The sequence below is a fragment of the Rhinatrema bivittatum genome, chromosome 1 (assembly GCF_901001135.1).
Source record: "Rhinatrema bivittatum chromosome 1, aRhiBiv1.1, whole genome shotgun sequence".
Classification (NCBI taxonomy): domain Eukaryota; kingdom Metazoa; phylum Chordata; class Amphibia; order Gymnophiona; family Rhinatrematidae; genus Rhinatrema; species Rhinatrema bivittatum.
The window spans coordinates 780,281,480-780,308,471 of NC_042615.1; the positions used below are offsets into that span (position 1 = coordinate 780,281,480).

At 43.0% G+C, this 26,992-nt stretch overlaps 1 protein-coding gene across 3 annotated transcripts in view; it reads left to right on the forward strand.

The window, feature by feature from the left end:
* MYO5B (myosin VB) overlaps positions 1–26,992 on the forward strand; it is an 896,473-nt gene that overhangs the window by 407,202 nt on the left and 462,279 nt on the right. For all 3 annotated transcript variants that reach the window (XM_029580146.1, XM_029580135.1, XM_029580157.1), the window contains exon 6: positions 8,159–8,302. In XM_029580146.1, coding sequence (XP_029436006.1) covers positions 8,159–8,302 — 144 coding nt within the window. The remainder of the gene's footprint in view (positions 1–8,158; positions 8,303–26,992) is intronic.

Sequence of the window (26,992 nt, forward strand, 5' to 3'; positions counted from 1 at the left end):
GCTGGTCCAGGAGGCCATCGAGAAAGCGATGCAAAGATTCCAACCTCCATTGGCACCGTCTCCGGCACCGATTCCGGCACTGCCACCGGCATCGACCCCGGCACCGACTCCGCCACCGAGGAAGGAACCGACCACCGAACCTTTGGTGGAAGCGCTGGCACCGCTACTACAACGTATGGAGGCACTTGTACATGCCCTCCCATCGATAATTCCAGTAGCACCGACAGCGCCATCGTCTCCGACTGGATTTTCATCGGCGGGAGAAACACCGTTCCTGATTCCCCCTTCCGGGGTGGTCCCATCGGTGCCTTCTCGTATATCTCCACCGATTTATCCTTTGGCTCCATCGGTTCCAAGACCGGCACCGACTCCATCGGCAGCACCGAAACCCTCGATACCGTTCCCAGTACCGATTGTACCACCGGTTCCTCCAAGGTTTCCTTCGATGCCTTCGGATCCTCAACCAGGTCCATCGGGGCTTCAACCCCCAAGTGATCCCTATGATACCTGGGGTGATGATACATCTTCTGACACAGATTTACCATCACCGCCTTCTCCTACAGAGAGTAGAAAAAGATCTCCTCCAGAGGATCTCTCCTTTATTAATTTTGTAAAGGAGATGTCCGAAATTGTACCTTTTCAGCTGCAATCTGAGACCGATGACAGACACCAAATGATGGAACTGCTTCAATTTTTGGACGCTCCAAAAATCATCGCTTCCATCCCCATTCACCAGGTGTTTCTCGATCTCTTAAAGAAAAACTGGGAATCTCCTTCATCTGTATCACCAGTTAACAAGAAGGCTGACTCCACATACCTCGTCCAGTCAGCACCAGGCTTTCAAAAGCCTCAACTGGATCATCGCTCTGTTGTGGTGGAGTCCGCACAAAGAAAAGCCAAGCGTCTCAAGCCACACTCCTCCACTCCGCCGGTCAAGGACAATAAATTCCTAGACAGTGTGGGACGGAAAGTGTACCATGGAGCTATGCTGATTTCTCGCATAGCCTCATATCAACTCTACATGACGCAATATAACAGAGCCATCCTTAAACAGATGCAAGATTTTGCTGACACATTACCTGACCAATACCAGCCACAGCTTCAGGCCCTTCTTAACAAAGGGTTTGAAGCGGGGAAGCACGAGATCAGAACGGCTTATGACATCTTCGATGCCTCCACAAAGGTTTCAGCTACTGCCATCTCGGCCAGACGTTGGGCTTGGTTAAAGTCATCCAACCTTCGCCCAGAGGTCCAGGATCGTTTAGCGGATTTACCCTGCTTAGGGGACAATTTGTTTGGAGAACAAATTCAGCAAATAGTAGCTGAATTGAAAGATCACCACGAAACGTTGAAACAACTTTCTTCTGTTCCGTCTGAGGTTTCCTCCAAACAACCACTTAAGAAGGACTCTAAGAAGTCGTTCTTTCGGCCACGCCGTTACTACCCTCCATCGGCCAGGCCTCGTCCAGCTCGATCCTCTACTAGGCCTCAGCCGCGTCAGCCTAGGAAACAAAGGCCTACTGTAGCCCCTCCTCCTGGGCCTGCGGCTGGCCTTTGACTCCCTTGTAGGGAACACATGCCAAACCCCTCTTCCAGACATTCTTGTAGGAGGTCGACTGTACCATTTTCTACAACCTTGGTTGCAGATCACCTCAGATCAGTGGGTGCTAACAATTATCGCACAGGGTTACCACCTCAACTTCATAACTCTTCCGGCAGACTCCCCGCCTCTTCAAGCGCGGAGTCTATCCACCCATTTGGCTCAATTACAACAGGAAGTGTCTCTTCTTCTGAAATCAAATGCTATAGAACCCGTTCCTCCCTCTCAACGAGGCAAGGGATTCTATTCCAGATACTTCCTAATACCAAAGAAATCAGGGGGACTACGTCCCATTTTGGACCTTCGAGCCCTCAACAAATACCTTCAAAAAGAGAAGTTCAAAATGGTAACCCTAGGCGCGCTGCTCCCTCTGCTACAAAGAGGGGATTGGCTGTGCTCTCTCGACCTCAAGGACGCTTATACCCACATTGCGATCACACAATCCCATCGCAAATATCTGCGGTTTCTCGTAGGCCACGACCATTATCAATACCGTGTCCTACCTTTCGGTCTGGCTTCTGCCCCACGAGTCTTTACCAAATGCCTCGTAGTGGTAGCAGCATTCTTAAGGAAGGAAGGTGTCCACGTCTACCCCTACCTGGACGATTGGCTAATCAGGGCCTCCACCCAACAGATAGCTCAATCCTCCCTAAAATTGACAATTCAAACACTCCTTTCCTTAGGGTTTCTTGTCAATTACGAGAAATCTTGCTTAGTCCCGTCTCAAACCTTATCCTTCATTGGAGCAGACTTGGACACCTTACAGGCAAAGGCTTACCTTCCTCTTCAAAGGGTCCACACCCTAATATCCCTGGCTCGCCAGCTCCAGTCTCAGAACACTGCCACGGCTCGCCAGTTCCTTATTCTCCTAGGACACATGGCATCCTCGGTTCAAGTCACTCCCATGACCCGACTAGCCATGAGAGTAACACAATGGACTCTACGACACCAATGGATTCAAGCTTTTCAGCCTCTGTCCTCCATAGTCACAGTCACACAAGCGCTGCGCCTATCCTTAACCTGGTGGACGACTCAGGTCAACCTCCTTCAGGGTTTACCTTTTCTTCCACCGGATCCGCAAGTAATCCTAACCACCGACGCTTCTCACATCGGTTGGGGAGCCCATGTGGACGACTTTCAAACCCAAGGGTTATGGTCCAAACAGGAAGCCGAACACCAGATCAATTTCCTGGAACTTCGAGCAATCCGCTATGCGCTCCGAACTTTCAAAGATCATCTATTTCATCAGATAATCTTAATCCAGATGGACAACCAAGTGGCCATGTGGTACATAAACAAGCAGGGAGGCACAGGCTCCTTCCTTCTGTGTCAGGAAGCTGCGCAGATCTGGGCGGAAGCCCTCTCCCACTCCATGTACCTCAGGGCCACTTACCTGCCGGGAGTAGACAATGTATTGGCAGACCAGCTGAGCCGTGTCTTCCAACCACACGAGTGGTCACTCGATCCTCTGGTAGCGACCTCTCTGTTTCACAAGTGGGGTTCTCCCCGCATAGACCTCTTTGCGTCCCCTCAGAACCACAAAGTGGACGATTACTGCTCTCTCATTCGGAGCCAGCACTCTCGGCCGAGAGATGCATTCTCCCTCAAGTGGACAACCGGTCTGCTCTATGCATTCCCTCCACTCCCTCTTGTGTCAAAGACTCTCGTGAAGCTACGCCAGGACGGAGGAACCATGATCCTGATAGCACCTTACTGGCCACGCCAAGTATGGTTTCCAATACTCCAGGATCTCTCCATCCGCAGGCACATTCCTCTCGGAAAGGACCCGCATCTGCTCACTCAAAACGACGGATGCCTCCTCCATCCCAACCTCCAAGCCTTGTCCCTGACGGCATGGATGTTGAAAGGTTAGTCCTTCAACCATTTAACCTTTCAGATTCCGTTTCTCGGGTCCTGATAGCTTCACGAAAGCCTTCCACAAGAAAGTCTTACTCATACAAATGGAAAAGGTACACATCATGGTGCACTTCTCAGTCCCTTGATCCCCTTTCCTGTCCAATCTCCAAATTCTTGGACTATTTATGGCATCTCTCTGAATCAGGTCTTAAAACCTCTTCTATCAGAATGCATGTCAGTGCGGTAGCCGCCTTCCATAAGGGTATTGGGGGTAATCCTATTTCAGTACAACCCCTAGTAACACGCTTTCTTAAGGGCTTACTCCATCTAAAGCCACCCTTGCGTCCTCCGGCCCCATCCTGGGACCTTAACCTGGTTCTTGGTCGTCTAATGAAACCTCCTTTCGAACCTCTGCACTCCTGTGACTTGAAATATCTCACTTGGAAAGTGTTATTCCTTTTGGCTGTTACTTCAGCTCGCAGGGTTAGTGAATTACAGGCCCTAGTTACCTATCCGCCTTACACTAAGCTCCTGCAGGACCGGGCGGTACTTCGCACTCACCCTAAATTTTTACCTAAGGTAGTTTCGGAGTTTCATATTAATCAATCCATCATACTACCTATCTTTTTTCCCAGGCCCCACTCCAACTCTGGAGAACAGACCCTGCATACCCTAGACTGTAAACGGGCTCTAGCTTTTTACCTAGACCGTACAGTTTCTCACAGGAAGAACACTCAATTGTTCGTCTCTTTCCATCCTAACAAGTTAGGACAACCTGTGGGTAAGCAGGCTCTTTCCTCCTGGTTGGCGGACTGCATTGCTTTCTGCTATGAGCAAGCTGGCATCCCCTTTCAAGACCGTGTTAAAGCACACTCTGTGAGGGCCATGGCGACGTCAGTGGCACACCTTCGATCGGTGCCGCTTCCTGACATCTGCAAAGCTGCAACCTGGAGTTCTCTCCATACTTTTGCAGCCCATTATTGTTTGGACAAGGCTGGAAGACAGGACTCCATCTTCGGCCAGTCTGTCTTGCATAACCTTTTTCCAACCTGATGTACCAACACCCTTCCACCTACCCGGTAGGGTGCGGATGCCCTTTCCCAAATTTCTCCTCAGTTGTTGTGCCTGCTGCACACCGTTGGGTACATTTGGTGCAGGTCGGGACATCCTCAGCTCGGTACTCACCCATTTGTGAGGACAACCATCCTGCTTGTCCTGTGAGAAAGCAAATGTTGCTTACCTGATGTAACAGGTGTTCTCACAGGACAGCAGGATGTTAGTCCTCACGAAACCCGCCCGCCTCCCCACGGTGTTGGGTTCGTTTTATTTTTACTTTCTAGGCACTGCCTGTAGCTTTGAAAATCAGACTGAAGGGAGACCCCTGCTGGCTGCAGGGTCAGTGCCTTGCTGGGCATGCCCAGTAGGGGCCAGTCAAAGTTCTGTTTAAACTTTGACAGAAGTTTTCCGTGGTGGGCTCCATCCTCGATGTCACCCATTTGTGAGGACTAACATCCTGCTGTCCTGTGAGAACACCTGTTACATCAGGTAAGCAACATTTGCTTTCTGGGGAGTAAAGGAGGGGATATCCAAGTCAAAGCTTTCCATTTGCACAGAACGTTTTAATGTCTGGAGGATGAGGATAACTAGTAGCGAGAGTGTTCCAATAATTTCAAGAAAGCTTTTGCTCTCGAGTCTAGTAATTTCCAGGGACGGAGAGGATCCTATTCTAGGAGCAGGAGAGTTCCATTTGGGCTGTCTGGAAGAGATGTGGGACTCACGCAGTGGTTTGCTGTGATCTTCATAGAGAGTAGGCATCTTATATTGTTCCCGCAAGGTTCTTCACGTTTAGGGAGAAGAGGAATCTATGCCAGTATGGTACTTCATAGAGAGAGGTGTCATCTTTCTGTAAAAGTGCTACAGGAGTTTGTAAGAAGTGTAGGAACTTTGAAAGGATTTCCAACAGGAGAAACTGCCACAGTGTCTGCCTGAATTGTTGGATGTGTGAATGGAGAGTGCAGATACTTCACTTAGTAAATGTATAGTCTGTCAAATCATTTCTGTGGAAGAATATTTTGATGGACACCATTTGGTGTGCAGGGAATGTTTTTTTCTGATGCCATGTCAGTGCACCCAGAGGTCTAGAAGTGAAGCTTTCTTCCTGCTCAAGATTGCACCACTGGCAGACAGGTTAGTTACATTTATTTGTGTGCTTATATTTACTTGATTTTTACTGTGTTAAAGTTTAGATTAGTTTCATTTGTAACAGTTTTATATATATATATATATATATATATATATATATATATTTTTTTTTTTTTTTTTTTTTTTTTTTTGAGTATTGTAACTAGTGGACATGCTCTCAGATGTGAAGGAGATTACATATATGTATTGTTAATACATTTTGGTTCAAGGAGCAATCCGTTCTGTGGGTTAGAGAGTGGGATAGTTGGGAAGAGACCCAAATGGACATTCAGCATGGACATGAAAATCCCTAACCGCAACTAAATTGTGGCCTCCCATAGTATAATCTGAAATCCAGCCTATCAGCTCATCCAATGAAGCCACTTCTAGAGATGGCTGTCGATATGCCAGTTAGTGTTTTAAAGCTTTTATACCCTGAATATTAAATATTACACCAACCAAAGAAGGTAACTTTAAAACAAGCATGTGTGCACTGGAATTTTAAATCTGCAGAAGTACGTGTATACAATATAAAATACGCTTAGGGCCAGATTTTAAAACTTATGAGCGGGCGTAGATTTGTGCACGCAACCCGGCGCGCACAATTCTACGCCCAATTTTATAACATGCGTGAGCAGCCATGCTCATGTTATAAAATCCGGGGTCAGCGCGCGCAAGGGGGTGCACACTTGTGCACCTTGCGTGCGCCGAGCCCAAGGGGAACCCCGATGGCTTTCTCTGTTCCCTCCAAGGCCGCTCCGAAATCAGAGCGGCCTTGGAGGGAACTTTTTTTTTTTGCTATCCCCACCTTTCCCTCTCTTCCCCTATCTAACCCACCCCCCTATCTTATCTCGTTGAGTTTGCGTGCACCGGCTCGCCATCCCCGGCACAGGCCTTGCCCCGGAACCGCCTGTTTTTGATAGCCCAGGGACTTGCGCGCATCCCGGGGCTTGTGTGCGCCGCCGAGCCTATGCAAAATAGGCTCGGCGCGCACAGGGGTAGGTTTTCGGGGGTTACGCGCATATCTTACGCTCATAACCCTTTGAAAATCTACCCCTTAGCACGCATATGTCTGCTCCTAAAATTAAGCGGTTACGCAAGGAAACATTTGCGCATCTTTTCTTAGGAATTGTCAGCTTTTACACGCACGTGTGAGTCCATTTTAAAACACATGCGCGTGAAGGAAATAACCAGTTTAACCATTTAGTCCACCAGTTTACCCAGCTTATCTCTAAGTCCTCAAGACCCCTCTGGTTCTTCAGCCTGCACTTCCCTCAGTTTACCCAGGCCCCTCGCCCAGTCAGCTTTTGGCTATAACGAGTTTTATTTTGAGTTACGCCTGAAAAAGAACAGAAATAAATTTGCAGAGGTAACAGCCTGACGCACACTGCATTCGCCAGTTTTAAAATCGTGATATACGAGCATAAAGTTGGCCGCGGCCAACTCAGTAGCATCTGAAGGGGAGTCCCTGGAAAAATGGGGTTGCACTTGTGACCTCCTTTCATCAGTGGTTGCTTTTATCTTTAGCCTTCTCCTCCATCACCAACTCTTGACTTTACACTTTCCATCTTACTGCACCATTTGCATGGAACATCCTTCCTGAGTGGGTGCATCATGCCCTCTTCATGGATACATTTAAGTCCAGTCTTAAACTCTACCTTTTTGAGGAACCTTTTATATCTTAAACCCTGACTGTTCCCAGTCATAACCTTTTTGTTTTTAACCATGTTTACTATAATAAAGACATTTTCTGAAACCTCCTGTTGGTCTTGTCTGTGTGTTGTGACTGAATTGTAAGCTCCATAGAGAAGGTACTCTTTTTTGTGTGTGTGTGTGTGTGTGTGTGTGTTTTTATAGTGCTGCAGACATCTAGAAGCACTATAGAAATTAATAATAGTACTTGTAGTAGTAGCCACAACAGAATCCATTTCAAATTAAATCCTCTGAGGGTTTATTACATCTCAGAAAGATATTTTTCTTGTACCTTATTGTGCATATGAAGTCTGGGAACTCGGTATCCTGGGACATTATCCTGTCTATCCTGGCATAATCTGAGTTTTTAGTGGATGTGCTATATTGTTGCTCCCGTGGAAACTTAAGCACATTTGCAGTGTAAAAAATCATTCCAAAAAATTTCCTGAAACCTCAAGAGAGTTAATGCTGGCATGTGAGAAACCAGAGGGGAAAGACACAAAGTACAGTAATACCTTCTGAGAGTCCTAGACAGATCCCTAACAAGGAGAAAAAGGAAGATTTCAAGCTTTTGAAAACAAATGGTTATGGAGACTGTGTAGTGTAATTGGTATTTCATATCCCACATATGTTTACTTTGCGTGAATGACAGTGTTGAGAGTGTGCCTTTCTATTGCCTGGGAAACTTCCGCAAATGTTCATTCCTTCTGCATGTCTGATGAATGACCATTTTCACACCGAATAAATTCAAAATACCCTTTCAGAAGTATATAAACTAAATAGCCCTCTGAAAATCATGTTTCTAATCTTTTCTTCTCATTCTTGTAGGCAATTGGCAATGCGAAAACCACCAGGAATGACAACAGCAGTCGTTTTGGAAAATACATCCAGATCGGCTTTGATAGAAGGTATCATATCATTGGTGCCAACATGAGGACATACCTGTTAGAAAAATCCCGAGTTGTATTCCAGGTGAGCAGCATGGTCGATTGGCGAGTTGAATTTGGTTTTTGTTTCTTAAATATTAGACACTGGCCTCAACCGACAAAGGAAAGGAAAATATAGTAAAATGTAATAAGTTTCTATTTCCAGCAGGTTAGCTGCTGCATCTTGAGGATATGCCTACCTTATTTTCATAAAGTAGTCTCATGTCCAGGTCATTGAAAGTATCAGATTAGCTTGTCTTGGCACAGTTTTATACTTGTATCAGATCATCATCTGTGGCATTCATATGGTATCCAATGACCCAGCTTCATTATCTAATACCAGTCCACTAGGAATGTATAGAGGTACTTTATAACTCTCACAATAATGAAGTAGTCTTGTACATTGGTTTGATACTCTTTTGTCATGTCCTGGGTACCAGAGAAGGTTCAGATATTCTGGAAGCCAGGTTACCACACCAAGAAAAGAGACTATGAAAGTAAGACTGGGGAGAATTTGGATTAACTATACCTGGATGCCAGACAGATGAAAAATTAAAGCAGGAAGGAATCATCCCCTTCAATTTTAATATCTTTAATTTTCCTCTGACTTTTTTGTGTACTAGTTTCATTCTTCCTTTTGCCCTTGAATGATGCAGTGCAAAAATATAACTTTGTGGAATTTTCTTGCTGAGCTCTAAGAAATAGAAAACCTGAATGGAATCAACTTTGACGTGCTTGAAAAGCAGAATATAGATCAAATAAATAAAATAAAGCAAACCCATACAATGGAAAATTATTTTAGTTTTTAGACATGTTCTGCATTATGGATTATATTTAAATTTTCTCCATTTTTCTTCATTCATAATAACCTACTTTTTTTCTACAGTTTTCTGGCCATTTCAATCTGTTCTCATCCACAATAAAGACTAATGCAGACATGATAATGGTTGGACATTGACGTTTTGTTTTGTTGTCCTCCCATATTTTGGTCATATATTCCACTTTTTTTATATAAATACAAACTAAAGTTTCTGAAGGAAAGTACAGAGTCAGAGAGGAGAACTAAAAAAAAAAAAAAAAAAAGAATAAAAGGGAAAAACACTTCCAAAGAAATGTCTTCCCATAATTAGACCTCAAAATAGAGGGATTCAGTGCAATAAAAGCAACAAGTCAAAACCAATATTCCTCAAAATTACTCTTCTTTAGCCATCTTCCTATAATTTTCCTACATTATGGAAACCAACCCTGGTCTAGAGAAACAAACTAAGCTAATCTGATTCATAAAAAATATATTTCTTATTCGTAATCTTCACATTCACAAGGAAATCTTAAAATGAAAGGTGTGCCAATTGGCAACTTCTGCCTCAACGGAGTAGCCCTAGCTACGTCTGGAAAATAACTATCTTCTGATCAAAAAACACATTCAGTTTACAATGGAAAACATCTGCAAAGTCCAAATTTTATCTAACTTGAGTGTGAAAACCACCAACAGATGGATATAACCCAGAGGAAATAACCGAATTAGAATTCTGCAGGAAATCAATAAGATTAAGGCTGCTACCAGTGAGACACCTGGATCTAAATTTCCTTCAGAAGAAATATGTAGGTAAAATGCTTTAACTCAGCAGAATAGAATCTGCCGAGACTCAAAGGGGCCGATGTAATAAAGTGCGCTGAAGCTGCTGCGGGTTTGTGCGTGCATGTACGCGTGTTTGTACGCGCGTTTTTCCACACAAAGCCCCATACGGGGATTTGGTTTTATGCGTGGGGAAAAACGTGTACGATTGTGCTTATGGATCCGCTGTTTTTCCTGCACAAATGCATGCTAGCTGCATGCAAAGGAGGCGATTAGCTAATCATAGGCAATGCAGGGAGCCGCGCTACTTCTAGTGCAGGTTTTTTACCTCCACGGTCAAGGCACAAGTTAAGTGTCGGCATCCAAGTGTCGGCATCCAAGCGTCCTCAAAACCACCTAGCTGAGCGCCTTTCTCAGCGTCTGAGTGGCCAGCTTAGCTAGGTGCCTTTCTGGGCCTTTCTTGGTCGCAAATGTATGCCGTCTGGTCCCCAGAAAGGCGCTTAGCTAATCTTGCCACTCAGGCACTGAGCTAGGCGCTTACTTGGTTGCGCCCGGGCGGCAATAGTACCTAGGTGCCTTTCTGAGCACCTGATGGCATAAATTCCCAACCAAGTAAGCGCCTAGCTCAGCGCCCAAATGGCAAGGTAAGCTAGGCGCCGAAGTAAGCGCTTCGTGACGGACAGATACACAGCCAGAAGAGTGGCTGTGTATCTGTCCATAAAAATATTTGCTGTGTTTTCTGCATAACAGTTAATTGAAATATTAAAATAATTTTCCAGGGTCATACTTTCACTTAATAGGGAGACCCGTTCACTCACTCTCTCGCTTTTATGCGCGGATTATCGGTGTGGGTTTTGAGTGCGGATGTGGCCGCTTATTACATAAGCCCTATACCAGCTTAGGTATGTGCATTCTTCTGTACGGTGTGCGGATTTCTGCGCGCAAATCATTTGCATAATTTATTTTTTTTACACATCCCGCGGAAGCGGCAGCTTTAGCCATGTGCAGTGATCAAAACTGTGCACATAACGAGCGTCTGTTTTGCCGTGGGTCTTATTACATCGGCCCCCAAAATCTCCTGATATCTTCTAAGCATATCCATAGATGATATCATCACCATCTTTGAAAAATGTAATATACAAAGATTACGACTCTTACACTGATTTTTCCAATAATTCTAGCTTACGATGAGCCATATATTTCCCTTTCATCAAGGCTACTTGACAACCCTGGATTTCTTGTTTAACTTCAACAGTAGTTAATCTCTGCCCTATCTCTCCTGCTATTTGTGGCTGAGTTTTCACCTGTGTATGTAATTTCATTTAATGTTAATGTTTTGTCGGTTCTCTTGATCAAAGCTTTTTCCAAGCCAATGGCAGTCCATAATGAGTCCAGGTTTACTTTTGTTGGTTTAAGCAGAGATGGCTCCACTTCAAGTATTGATAGTTAAACTTCAGCAGGTGCCTGAGTTTCTCTTCCTGATGATATCACCGAGGTTCTGGAAAGAGTCTCTCTGTTGCCCAGCAGGGGTCCAATAACATTCTCAGATATCTCCCCAGATTACCTTAACCCTGCTATAGGGCACCTCCCATCCTTGGTAATGATCGACTACCTGGGATCTGTGAGGGCTCAGTCCTATTGGGATCCAGTGATGATGCACCAAGTCCATTTATCTTTAGTTTTAATGTTTGAGAAAAACAAGTTACAAAGCCATTCAAAGTCGATTGAGTCATTTAGAGGGGAGGGTGGGGCCCCGTTGGAATGGCCCAAACAGATCCCTTCCTCATTGGAAATGACTCAATCACAAGGATGGATACACTCCAACAAAGGAAGAAGGGATTCAAGATTTACTCCTTGATGGTTTTCAAGTTTCTTCCAGAAATGGAAGAGACATTGGCTTTGGCTGCACTCGCCAATAATATCAGAGGGGGAGGTGCTGTGACTCTCTCCACAGTCAAGAATAAACCGCCTGCCCTGTGGATGTTTTAGCGAGTCTCTCTCCTCTCCTTCTTCCACTGCTGAGCCCCTCCCAAAATATTTTTTAACCAATAACTGAACTGTATCAATAGACTCATTCATTCTTTTAGCCTCAGTGACTACAGATTTGTCACAACAATAGAGTTGCTGTAATTCACAAATATAAGGATAATTCAAAAAATGAAGCAATGCTTTTTGTACTATCTAAAAAATAAAAATAAAAACAAATAAAAATGAACATTGTTCACAAAAGGCTCTAGATTGACAGAAACATAGAAATGACGGCAGAAGAAGACCAAATGGCCCATCCAGTCTGCCCAGCAAGCTTCACACATTTTTTCTCTCATACTTATCTGTTTCTCTTAGCTCTTGGTTCTATTTCCCTTCCACCCCCACCTTTAATGTAGAGAGCAGTGATGGAGCTGCATCCAAGTGAAATATCTAGCTTGATTAGTTAGGGGTAGTAGCCGCCGCAATAAGCAAGCTACACCCATGCTTATTTGTTTTACCCAGACTATGTTATACAGCCCTTATTGGTTGTTTTTCTTCTCCCCTGCCGTTGAAGCAGGGAGCTATGCTGGATATGCGTGAAGTATCAGTTTTCTTTTTTTCTCCCCTGCTGTTGAAGCAGAGAGCTATGCTGGATATGCGTGAAGTATCAGTCTTCTCCCATGCTGTTGAAACAGAGAGCCATGCTGGATATGCGTCGAAAGTGAAGTATCAGGCACATTTGGTTTGGGGTAGTAACCGCCGTAACAAGCCAGCTACTCCCCGCTTTGTGAGTGCGAACCCTCTTTTCTTCTCCCCTGCCGTTGAAGCAGAGAGCTCTGCTGGATGTGTGAAGTATCAGTTTTTCTTCTCCCCTGCCGTTGAAGCAGAGAACTATGCTGTATATGCATTGAAAGTGAAGTATCAGGCTTATTTGATTTGGGGTAGTAACTGCCGTAACAAGCCAGCTACTCCCCTCTTTGTGAGTGTGAATCCTTTTTTCCACATTTCCTCTTGCTGTTGAAGCTTAGAGCGATGTTGGAGTCACAGTAAGCATGTGTATGTTTATTTAATAAGGGTATTGTCTCCAGGCAGTAGCCATCATTCTGGCGAGTCACCCACTCTTCATTGGCGGCCTCTTGACTTTATGGATCCACAGTGTTTATCCCACGCCCCTTTGAAGTCCTTCACAGTTCTGGTCTTCACCACATCCTCCGGAAGGGCATTCCAGGCATCCACCACCCTCTCCGTATTTCTTCACGGAGAGGGTGGTGGATGCCTGGAATGCCCTTCCGGAGGATGTGGTGAAGACCAGAACTGTGAAGGACTTCAAAGGGGCGTGGGATAAACACTGTGGATCCATAAAGTCAAGAGGCCGTCAATGAAGAGTGGGTGACTCGCCAGAATAAATCCTTCCTTCAGCCACAAAATAGGTACAACACAGACAATGGCAGTGCCTACTTCCCTATACTGCTCTGCCTATGTTTCTTAAAAATATTTTGAAAGGACCTCCTCTAAGATTGAGAAGGCAATTTGATTTCTGTTCCTTCTTGGTAGTGTCTCTTCTGACACTACCAACAAAAGTCTCAGTGATGTTTTCAGTAATGGGGTAATGAGATGGTGCAAAGTATGGAAAGGATTGGAGGTGAGGGAGCGTAGCCAGTTGTGGCTTAGGAAACAGCCAAGAGGAATAAGGGGGCAGACTGGCTCTTTCCGTAGATCCTGTTTTATTTACAGTGCAAAACAAAAACCCAGAAGTAAAGCTGCTCACTTTGCAGGTCTGATAATAACCAACCTCAAACATAACAGGACTTGGCATAGTTTGGCTTCCTGCCTGCTCCCTGGGGCCTGTCTAACCCTTCTAGGCCCTGAGTTCTTACCCTCTGGTGAGGGGCTCCTTGTGGGTCTGGATCTTGAGGAGGACCGGGCGAGATAGCTTAACCCGCTCCCTTAATGTAATCTGAGGGAGATTCCTATAGACTCTCTCACAGGAGGCTTCTCATAAAACAAAATCTTTTAAACAAAGAAATCCCAAACAATTATGAAAGTTTCTGTCTTTACGTCAGATGTAGCTTTCACGGTCTTACGGGCTGATCTTAGATTATTACCACTTGTAGCCTACTCCATACAATTATACAAAGTTCAAACAAAGTAACAGTTCAGTGCTTATCAATATATCAAACCGCAGTCCATGTCGCTTTGACAGATTGTTCCCATGGTTTTACCTCTGAAGTTACTGGTTCCTCAAGCGGGAAGAAGAAATCAGAGTTCTCCTTTTCTTTTATCTTTCAGTTCTGAATAGCATGTTTCCCTCTCCATCATGGTCTGCTTTGTTTCTGTCTCTCCTTGCACGGACTGCTTCTTTATAGTCCCGTGACTGGAGATTTAACAGACTGTCGCAGTTGTCAACCTCTGCTGCACTAAGCAGGCACGCAGCAACAACCTGCAGAGGGCCAAGCAATGTGCCGTCCTCTAGCACTCGACCAGCATCGGATCACAGGGCAAGTTACAGGAAGCATCCACAGTAGCAGATCTTTAAGTACGCTCTTTCTGAATAAAATCTAAGTTGTAATAAAGCCTGTGAGTCTGGATTCTGTCACATAAAGTCTGTATGCTGTGTCAAACCAAAGAACCTGCGCAATTCAAGAAGCCACATGCCTCAACCACGACTGCAAGTCGTTTTCCCATCCCTGGGCCCATGAAAATGGCATGCGAGGTCTTAACCAACTGGATGCTGGAGGTTTATCAGAGCACTGTGGGAGAATTATGAAATGGCAACGGGACTGAATGAAAGAAAATAAGGGTTAATAAGGGAAAGATTGTCATGTGCTACAGTAGCAACTGCATGTGCCACCCGCAGAGGAGGAAAATCGCTGCAAACTTTTGGATGCACTCCAAAGATATTTTCAGCTCATCAGAAATGATATTTGAATGCTGCTACTTTGATCAATGTGTGCAAGCATCTGTAGAGACAGTAGACTGCTATATTGCCAGACTGCCAAAAATGGCAGATTCATGTGAATGTACGATTGAAAAAGATTTGATTCATGACCAGTTAATTATAGGCATCGAAGACAAGGGAGTTCAAATGAGACTATTTATTTGTTTGTTGAAATACATCTTGATGTGGCCATTTAGGCCATATAAGGTGAAATATAAATTTTTTAACTAAATTAACCCCCCCCCCCCACATTAAGTCATATTTATGTGTAAAGTGAGTGAACCAGCACTCAGATTCAAACGCTGAGCACATCAGAGTCTGACATGGTACATCCTGTGAACAAACACAATCACAGGGTGTACCAAAAATGCAGACAACAGCAAAGCAGCTTAGTGAGAGAGGCAACTATGGTGTGTGACATAAAGCAGGCAAGGGCCCTCCCTGAGGCACAGCATACAGGGGCTGTGTCATGGTTTTGCCTGCTATGCAGGCTCTATCTCCTATAATGCCTCCCCACCAGCAGAGGCCTCCAGCGAGCTCTGCTCCCACCTATCTCATCCACCTCCTCACTAACCACCTGACTCAGCAGTTCCTGCAGTATTTAAGCCAGTCTGTCCAGTCTATCAATGCCTCTTTGAGTCCCCTTGATTCCCTGTCCTGGCCACCTTGTTCTTTCATTCTTGTCTTGCCATGCAACCTATCATGCCTCCCATCTTGCTTTGCATCTTATTCGTGCCTTTTACCTTGCCTAGTGGCTTCCTTGCCATGCTTTCTGGCCCCCCTGGGTGTCTCTGCCTTATCTTATGGCCTCCAGGCCTGCTAGGTTTTCATACCCAGCCTTGTGCCCTGTTGGGCTTCCCTTTTCATTGTTGTCTGTTTATCTAGTCCAGTCCTGTCCTTGTCTATTCTAGTCCTGTCCAGTCCTTTTTCTGTCTTGTGCTGCTTTGTCTGATTCATTGTTTCCCAGGTCTTACCCTTGTCCCTGGTTTATTTTGTACTCTTTATCTAGTCCCTTGCCTGAGCTTGTATCCAGTCCCCAGTCAGAATCAATATTCAACCTGATCTGCCTCAGCTCCTGCCACATCCTCAGTATTAACTTAGATTCTAGCCTTGTCTGTACCAACCTCTTGCCTGTCCAGCCAGTTCAACCTGCCTTGCTTTACATTATGATGGTCAGCCATGGAAGCTAAGCTCTACTGGCCCCCAGAACCCTGCGGGGGAGGGAGCTGGCTAGGCAGAAGATAAACCCCAGTCAAGCCCTGCAGTCCTGTACCACTCCTATAGTGGGTGTATTCTGTCTCCAGCCCGGCACCCCATGGACACACACAATGCCGGAGTTTGCAGACAAAAACAGTAAAGGAAAATGACACATCATATAGTTGAGATGCACAATGACTTCCTAAACAACAACCCTGACTGAGAAATCCTGTCCATATATGGCATCAATGCAATACAGAGAGAGGATTCAAAATGGTTTGTAAAACAGTGAATGTGCTGTGCTTTCTGTACCCCACAGCTGCCTCCTCTTTCTCCCATCCTTGGGCAAGCTTCATTTTTAACCAGGAAGTTCATGCAATAGGAAGTCAGGAAGAAGATGAGACAGGAACTCTGTGCTTTCTCCGTCCCCTGTGGTGCCTGTAGTCTCTGTTTTAGTTCCTCAACTGGCTGCCTCTCCTGCTCCTCGAATGCTGCTCCTCAGCTGCCATGAGAGTGGGAGAGGCTGCAGTGATCCAAGAGATGGGAAGGAGTGCAGATCCGTGCTGGTAATGGATCACCAAGAACCATGAGGTTGGCTATTCCTGCTGCAGTGGCAGGTTTTTATCTCCTGCATTTGAGGCACCTCCTCCCTTGGCAGCAGTAAACTGGCTACATATCCCCTGACAGACTTTAAGTAGTACTGATTGAGAACCACTGTTTTGTTGTGACCTCCTGATCCTTTATTGCAATAGTACATCTCTATTTTATATTTATAAAGTTATGTTTTTTTTTACCTAAATTAGTACTTTGGTTTTGCTGTTATTGAATTTACCTGTATTTTTTACATTATTTTTATTGATTTCAAAATATAATATAGGTGACCATAGTTAATACCATACCTTGGAGACTGCTTTTCTCTAGAATCCAATTTATTTCTACAAATAAGTCTGCATGAAAATCACAATAGGATAAATAATTAAGGTACTAAAATAAGATAATTGATTTCTGACACTTGCTACAATTTTTCAACATCATTTTGAATTTTAACCCTGTTCTGCAGGGTGCTTGCATTTCCTCCCAGTTTGGTATCATTGTGAATTCTTTTGGCACTTTCTGTATTCCATTATCCAAGCTGTCAACAAATATATTAAATTGTCCCTCAAGTGACTCCTGTTCGACCTCAGATTGATATTTTACTATTGAGACCTGCTCGTTGGGTGAATTTGTTCACCCTGTGATTCTCCTATCTAGTAAGTATATGATCAGGAACATACTTTCCTGGTTTATTTATGAGTATATTCAGTACTTGATGAGAAAAGTTTCATCAAATTCAACATTATCAGCCTAGCATTAGTTGAATAAGAATTTATCAGTGATCATAGGAGATATATGAAAAATGTATTACAAAACATAGTATGATGCTACTATTTATCTATCTTAAAAACCTAGATTTGTTCATATCATACAAAATACACCAACTCTCATACTATCTCATCCATTCACATCCATCCCATTCATAAAAACACATAAATAAAAAAAATGCACATTCAACAACTGTCAATCACATTAAACAAAAATTTCTTGACAAAGGTTTCTTCCAAGATATATTCTTGTGGTTCCTCCAAGACTTCAAAATCGATATACTAAAAATATTTTTGCATCAAACTTCAGTGTTCATATAATTACCCCGGATATCTTTCACCTTGTATCGCTTTGGATCTTGCCCCTTTAGTCTTGCCCTTTAATATTGCTTTTTCGATCTTGCTCTTAGATCTTGTCCAACAAGGGACCCTTGTTTTGCCCTAACTGGGCTTCCTCAGGGAATAATAACACTGCAAATGCACATCCACATCCATCAATCTTTTAATCCCAAAAATACAAGAACAAGGAGCCTATATCCCGTGTGATTTGTCTGTTGCCATATTCTGCCCGCATGACAGGCGTGAAGCGCATTAAGCAAATTTTAGATCAGGCCAGAATTATTTCTAACAATGAACATTGGTTTTTATTTGAACAGTTTCCAGCTCTGCCATATTTCTACACAGTTCCTAAAATCTATAAGTGTTTAGAAAATCCTCCGGGGAAACCTATAGTCTCCAGTATCGGATCTGTTTTTGAAGCTGTGGCTAAGTTTATCGATTATGTTATTACAACCATTGGTAACTAAGGCTTTTTCATATGTAAGAGACACCACTGATTTTATTCAGTCTTTGGATTCCATGGAAGAAGTTGGCATGGATTGTATTTTAGTCTCTGCAGACATTGCATCATTGTATATGAGTATACCGCAAAGGGAAGCTTTATGCATCATTCATCAAGCATTAGAGACATTGGGCCGGAGTTTCAAAAGGTTACGTGCGTAAATCCTGTGGATTTATGCCGGGCCTATTTTCAAAAGGCCCGGCGATGCGCGTAAAGCCCCGGGACACGTGTAAGTCCAGGGGCTTTACAAAAGGGGGGCGGTCTGGGGGCGAAGCGTGGCCAGTGCGCGCAACTTACTTCAGCCCCAGGGCTGAAGTAAGTTTTAAAACAAAAAAAAGAAAGCAACAAAGGTAAGGGGGAAAGGTAGGGGGAGGTAGGGGAAGGGAAGGTGGGGTGGAGGGGTAAGGAAGTTCCCTCTGAGGCCACTCCGATTTCTGAGCGGCCTGGGAGGGAACAGGGGAAAGCAGTGGGGCTCTGATAGGGCTTGGTGCTCCCCCTTGCGCTCGTCGACCCCTGATTTTATAACATGCGCGCCCCTGCATGTTATAAAATTGGGCGTACATATGCACGTGCATGTATGTTTTTAAATCCGGCCCATTGGGTTTACCACTGAGGCGTCAGACAATTTTTCAGTTACCCACTATTGTGCTTACATGTAGATATTTTACGTTTAAGTCAGTCTTTTATCATCAGACTAAGGGAAACCCTGTTGGATTTCCCTTAGCTCTGTCAGTAGCAGGGCTATATGTTACTTTTTTCAAAGAAAAATTTATTTGTTCCTCACATTTTTTTCAATATATTAGGTATTGGAAGCGCTATATTAATGATGTGTTTTTCTTGTGGGCAGGTGGGGCGGAGACTCTACAGGCATTTGAAACAGATTAATATGTTAGATCCCAATTTAAGATTTTCTTTTCAACACCATGAAACTCAGCTGCCTTTTTTGGATGTAATGGTATATAAAGGTAATTTTAACATCAGTACCTCAGTTTATCGCAAGCCCACTGATAGGAACACATTGCTGCATTTCCAAAGTTTCCATCTCCGCTGCATTAAAGAAAATATCCCTAGTGGGCAGTTTTTGAGATATCGACGGTTATGTTTCCTGCCTGTCATGTATAAAAAGTATTCTAATGAATTGGCACAAAGGTTTGTAAGTCGTGGGTACTCTCGTCGATGTGTTAAACAAACATATAAAAGAGGTTTGTATGCTGATCGACAGAATTTGATAATTAAGAACAAGGAGCCTATATCTCGCGTGATTTGTACATTGTCATAGTCTGCCCTCATGACAGAATTGAAGCACATTATCTTACACCATTGACCTGTATTAGCATCTCTATCCAACTTTATAGAGAAACCAATTTTTGCTGTTAAAAAAGGGAAGAACTTAAGGAGTAGATTGGTTAAAACATAGGATATTGAAGTTGTTCGAGAAGAAATTCAGGGACAAAATGGTTGTGCAGTGTGTGACCATGTATTATGTATAGGGCAGTTTTCTCACAAATGTTTCTCTTATCCTTATGTGCTACCGAGATCATTCAAAATACAAGCGAAAAGAGAGGGAAATAGAATATAATCCTATTACCACAATTTAATTCAAATCAAGAGACAATATCATCAGCACATGCTCAAAGAATTATAATCTGCTGTCTCTCGCCCGCAATGGGCCACAGGCAGTTTTCAGCCTTCTGAGCACTTCTTATATAATCATTTATTGTCTCTTGCTCCAAAAATTCCAAAAAATATTTTTTCTTCCTTATTTTAAAGTGCTAGAATTTATTTTATTAAAGCATCTACTAATTCAAGGTGCATATAAACCTACTAACTTTTTTAAAATCAAATACTTAGCCAAAATAGATGATCGCTCAAAATTCCAAATTTGAAAACTTTCAAACTTTCACCCAACATGGGCCATGTTTCGACTGAAACAGTCTTCTTCAGGGGAAATCCTTTTTCATAATAATGGCAAAATATTCTCAGATCCTAAAATCGAAAAAATTAATAAAATCAATCACACACATTTCATGGGCATACAACCTTCATCTAAATTACTTCAGCAAAACATCTACACTGCAGCGTTATACCATTATTGCACCTCAACTCCTTAAGGTCTTAATTACTCATTCTAAAATTTAACGAAACAAACAGAAAAGATCAAAAACTCACCCGGACAATACAGAACGTCTCAAAAGATCTCAACATGGCGTCTTGGCGTCTAAGTTGTCTTCCCAAATTTGGGACTCAAGTTTAAATCCCCCTCCCGGTATATGTCACCAGAAATAGTCCATCACCTTCCCTCAGGCCTACACAAACCATCATGCAACACAAGTGTTCTTAAAGCCTACATGCAGCAAATTAAATTACATTCATAATCTCTCCAAGAAATAACTCAGCTACTATACTAAAAACTCCACGACACATCATTCAGCGATACCATTACTTATTTTATAAACTCAGCAAAGCAGCGGTTATTTAAAAAACTGACCAATCGATCTCCTTATTCCGACCTTTCGGAAACACCATATCAAAAAAATAAATCCACTTTTGTTCCCTCTGTAGGAGGTAGTTGTCAAAATTCCCACCACGATTACATGGGATAGGTTTTTCAATTACCGCAAAAGTCAAATCTATTTATTTATTTATTTATTTAACATTTTTATATACCGGAATTCATGTAGCAAAGTTACATATCAATTCGGTTAAAATGCATGATTTTTATCATAAGCCATAAGCCGAGGAGGATCGACATTTCTTCCACTGATGATCCAAACACCAAACCTCTTCTCATTATGCGAAAGTCCTCAAAAAACCAAGATGAAAACTGCTTATGTTTTAAGAACCATGTAAGATAAGCCATACTGTCTAAAGTCAATTTAATAGAATTATTCAAATGTTCCACTAACTCATCAACCCCATTAACCATATCTAAGGAAACAGTCAAAATGATTTAAAGAAATCAACGGGTTCAACCTTCCCTCTACCTCAGAATCTCTCAATATCTTCCCTAACTTTTGAATTACCCAACCTTCCCTCAAACGTGTAGATCACTGCTCCATAATCTGAACAGGGTACAGGATCTATTATTGACACTGCAAATGCCCTATTGAGACCAACAGATAAGACCCTATCACTAGATAAAGAATATGACCCTTAAAATGTGTAGCTCTATCAACTAGCTGCTTCATCCCACAGAGCTGAAGTATAGACTAAAAAGTTTATCTAAATGTAAATTTAAGTCCCCAATCATTAATAAAAAGGAAAATTGCAAACTAAAATCAACAGTAGCATCATAAAATAAAGACATGTCTAGCACAAGCAGATGATAAACCAATAAAACTCCTACTGGGTCAACCATATCTAGTCTAAACAATAAACAATCCCACCCTTCCAAACATTAAAAGGAAGCTGCAAAACAGGTAGCACATCTTTATAAATGAGACCCATTCCAGCACTGCTTCTCCTTCCCTGGCCTGATGGATAAAGGAAAAAACTGTTGGACATATCTGAGAGGGGAGAATATCTATATTATCAGAAAGCCAGGTTTAAGTGACTAAAATGTAAATCTAAATGCATATCTTATAGATCATCTGCTATAAAACTATCTTTTTATGCACAGACCAAGCATTAATTAAGCCACAATTTACAACAATCTCAGTACCCAAATTATCACCCCTCCATGATCCTAAAATACACAATGGCTAACATGAATTTTCTTTCATATGCTCCCTTCCTTTATTATAAATAAATGATAAAGAGCCATAATGTCCTCTCCCCTTAATAACTATATCCCCACCTGAGGCGATCTTACAAACCATATTAAATATCAATAACATGTCCTGGTTTCCTATCACCTGTGTATTCCGTTGAGCTGCTTTCTGTGATGGAATTAAAATACATGCTTCTGGTCTATCTTGATGTCTCTGTTATTAAGTCCTGGAAGTCTCAAATTGGGGGTCTTCTGCTGTCTCGGTTGGCTGGGGCTGAGACGGAGGCAGCATTCCTAGCCCCTGGGGGCGGGAGAGTCTTGGTTATTGCTCAAGGGTGATGGTTTTCGGCTTAAAGGCTCATGATTGCAGGATCCTGGAGGGAGAGCTGGTAGAGGACCCCTGGCCCAGAATCATTTTGCAGTAATTAGACTAGGTATGTTTTGGGAGGTAGAAGGTATAAAATAAGGGGAAAATCCCTCCCTGGTTGCATGAGTGAAGGCTCATGGACCCATCTCTAGTTCCAGTTCAGCTGGAGGACCTCAGCATAGACAGAAACTGCTGGGCGAAATAAAATATGTTCCTGTATCCTGCATAGTCAAAGATGAATGTGGGTGGCCATGTCTAGATTTACTGCAGTTCTGACATAAATCCAAGCTGTCCAGAGATGAAGCAACTCAAGCCATAAGAGGTGCATGCTTTCCTTCTCAGAAATCGGTCACTGAGAATTGAGGAGTAGCGTGAATATCCTCTCTCCAAGGAGGAAGAACACGTTTGGCTCAGAAACATATTGTATGTTTCTAAAATACAATAATAGATGTTTCATGTTTGAAATATTGTACCTGTGCCAGCTTGTTGTTCAATTTTCTACTATTTGCATGCATACATGGAAGCATGGAGTATGCTCATTTTCTAAGAAGTAATATCCAATTTTTTTTAATTTGCTGTGTGGTTTTTTTTTTTTTTTAAATGATTTAAAATAGCTGTAGCTTGTTACTTTCAAACAATTCCTTGGGGATTAAAATCTTTTTTTTTTCAGTGCTTTGCTTAGGCGAAGGAGTGGCTTCTCCATCCTGGTTTGTCTAGAAACCAGACCCTCTAATTTATTAAAATCTGTTTCCTCTTATAGCTAAGAACATTCTGAACTGCACTGGAAGAATTGATTAGCTGTGAAGTGTTTTCCCCTTGCCTGATAAGATATCAAAGATTCAAGCTGGTCTGGTCTCTCTTGTTGTTGTGAGGAATTACATCTCTGGTCTGAAGATATGAGATGTTTGTCATTTCTTTTCTCGCCCTTACAGGGTTTATTGACAGAAAAAAAAAACCCAAAATAAAACTTTGTACTAAAGCAAATGCTGGAGGATCTTTTAGCTTGAGAACTCGCGTTGTCCTAGCACAGATGCATTACTCCGAAATCTACCTTCTCTGTTGTTCCAGTGAGATCTCACACACAGTGCTGTCTGAACAGATGTTTTTAGATTGTTTACTGTAGACTGCTCAGTGATAAACTGTAAAATAATGCAAGAAAACTGCTCAAATTCTTAGATAATTAAGAAATACTATTTAAGTACAACTGATCTTTAATTAGCCATATATGAAGTTATTTCCTCAGGCTCTTACAAGATATGCTAAAATTTAAAACGTAATCAAAGCTAGCCCTTATTCTGTGCACTCAGAATGACTCTAAGATATTAAATAGGGTATCATACTAATATAAAATTACACCAAAATTTGTAATCTTATACATTTATTTTTTTTTTTTTAAATCCTTTATTACTCACCAAATCTTTTAGCAAATATTACACAGACAGCAGCATTCATTTTAGCATCTATATTCCTGCATCATGAATGCATTTCATTTTGTGAAATTTTAAATCACCACCTAAATATGAATGTCAGCAAACTACTTCCAGACACAGCTGACCTCTGTCTATACTGGTCATGTTGAGGGGTTTTTTTGTTGGTTTCTTTTTAAGGAAGGTATCTTTGATGTCACCAGGATGAAAGAATTTGATTGCTGCTGGAAACAAACTTTCATCCCTTTCGATCCAAGCGCGAAAGACAGAAAACACAAGTACAAGTTAAAGCATAAGCATCAAAATACAGAGGGCCACAGACGCCGTGGCCCCACATAAATCTGTCCCTTCCCATAGAATCACTGCGGGAGATCCAGGACCAGGCTGGGCAGGCAGCAGCTGTTTTGGCTGCAAGAGGAGGAGAGCAGCAGTGCATCCGCCGCATCCCTCCGCCTCTGCAGCTTAGGGCTCATCGGCTGCTTTGAACAGCACGGGATCATGTACAGTCCACATGATTCAAAGCTGCAGCTGGGCCAGGTGGCAGAGGAGAAAGAGGAGGAGCGCTTGCCCTGAGGCACTAGCGCTCTCCTCCTCGTGATCACAGTTGGGGATTGGGGAGGGGGAGAGGGATGGGGAAGGGGCATGGTGAACAAGGGGGGGGGGGGGAGAGAGAGAGAGAGATACCCATGGGGAGCTTGGCGACAGAGGGGGAAGGGATGGAGCTTGGTTGGCATGGCCCCCTCTCATTTAAATAGGCATTCTGCTACCCCTGAGGCAAAGTGTGTTATCCACTGAGATTCCAGTCTCTTAAATGGAAATAAAATAAAGCGCGTATGGGGTCACGGTAGTTCCAGTATGCTGTGTTTATATTTATAGCTTGGGGTTATGCCTTCTTCCACACAGTTACTAGTATAAGCTAAAACTGCTCAAGCATTCTTAACTTTGGCTTTCTTCTTTCTCCTCTGGAGTTTATCCAGCTTTAGCCTGTCATGGTCCACAGCACAGGAGCTCTCAAGTATACACATGCTTGTTCCTAGATAGGGTCAAAGTAGAACTAATGCTTGCAAACGCATATTCACATCTCCTCTCCTGGAGAGTACCCACATTCCAAACAGGAAGCCCGGAGGTCCGATAAAAATGCAGGTATCCCTTTGACCAGGGGTGCAGGGAAAATTCCCCCTGGAACTAAAATATGTAACTAGGTAAACAAGACAGGATCTGGGAACATATTAGTCAGGAGAAATGACAGAAAATACCCCAGTAACAATGCGTTTTAATGGCATTTCATGGAGGGAATTTGAGTTTCAAGTGTTAAACCCCTCTCAGATGGGAGGGGCCCTGATATAGGGGCTACAGCAAAGACCCAGGGTTCTCTTTAATCTCCCAGACCTCTCTCACTCTCAGCTCTGGGGGCTGAGGTTCTCCAGCACAGACTAGGCCTGAGCTCCGGGGCCTTAGGTGCTGTGGTGGGGTTACCAGGCTGTACAGTCACTCTCACTTTGTGCTCAATACTCGTAGTGAGGGGCTGTCAGCTGATCCAAAAGGGCTCATTTGAATAAATGCTTAGAGTCCATGGTTTGTGTTCAAATAATAAAAAAGTTTACTTAAGCTTGACAAATGTCTAGGCCATGATCCTAAAAATCATGAATAAAATATGAGGAAAATACAAATAAAGAAAAAATAGGCTTCTTTGTCCATATAGTGCCTCTCTAGTTGTTCTGTTTCCTCTCAGCTGTGTCCTGGTCCAAAATGCCTTCCCCAAGAAGGGTAGGTACATTCTCCTCCAGTTCCAACATATACGAGGGATGATGGAGAATATTTCCTCAGCTTCACAATAGACTTCATCTCAAAAATACTTCTCAAAATGCTCAAAAACTACAATCTGTCTTCTACCATGCTATTAACTGGGCGCAAGATGCAAAAATAGGGATATAGCTGTTCCTTCCAGAGAGTCCTTCCTCTCAGTCCAGAGCTGATCCAAATATCCCTCCTTTAAAAACCTCAAAAAATCTCTTGGTCTCAAAACATTCTCACTTGACTAGGCCTTGGGGACCTACCAAAACCTTTTCCTCTACAATCAACTCCTCTATACTGTGAGATCCAGGGATGATCTCTTTATTCTCTCAATATCTCCTTCTTCGGCTATGTCTCCTAATCCTCTGACTACTGCACATGCTCGGTGGCAATTTATACCCCGGAGACCTATCCCAAAAAGAGGATGGCCCAAAAGCTGTGGAGATGCAGGATGCACAAGAAATGTAAGAACATAAAAAATTGCCACGCTGGGTCAGACCAAGGGTCCATCAGGCCCAGCATCCTGTTTCCAACAGAGGCCAAACCAGACCACAAGAACCTGGCAATTACCAAAACACTAAGAAGATCCCATTCTACTGATGCAATTAATAGCAGTGGCTAATCCCTAAATAAACTTGATTAATAGCAGTTAATGGACTTCTCCAAGAACTTATCCAAACCTTTTTTGAACCCAGCTACACTAACTGCTTAACCACATCCTCTGGCAACAAATTCCAGAGCTTTATTGTGCGTTGAGTGAAAAAGAATTTTCTCTGATTAGTCTTAAATGTGCTACTTGCTAACTTCATGGAATGCCCCCTAGTCCTTTTATTATTCGAAAGTGTAAATAACCGATTCACATCTACCTCATTCAAGACCTCTCATGATCTTAAAGACCTCTATCATAGTCCCCCTCAGCCGTCCCTTCTCCAAGCTGAACAGCCCTAACCTCTTCAGCCTTTCCTCATAGGGGAGCTGTTCCATCCCCTTTATCATTTCGGTTGCCCTTCTCTGTACCTTCTCCATCGCAACTATATCTTTTTTGAGATGCGGTGACCAGAATTGTACACAGTATTCAAGGTGCGGTCTCACTGTGGAGCGATATAGAGGCATTATGACATTTTCTGTTTTATTAACCATTTCCTTCCTAATAATTCCTAACATTCTGTTTGCTTTTTTGACTGCTGCAGCACACTGAGCTGACGATTTTAAAGTATTATCCACTATGATGCCTAGATCTTTTTCCTGGGTGGTAGCTCCTAATATAGAACCTAACATCGTGTAACTACAGCAAGGGTTATTTTTCCCTATGTGAATCACCTTGCACTTATCCACATTAAATTTCATCGGCCATTTGGATGCCCAATATTCCAGTCTTGCAAGTCCTCAACAAAAGATGTCGGTGTCATTGGGTTAGGTTTTAAGTCGAAAAATAGTAGGGGTACTATGTCGCCTCCTTTCCAGCCCTCCAATCTCTGTTCCACTTCTTCCACTTTATCAACCTTCCAGTTTTCTGCTTGTATCTTTTAAATCTTTCTTGTTATGCTTTCTTCCATCA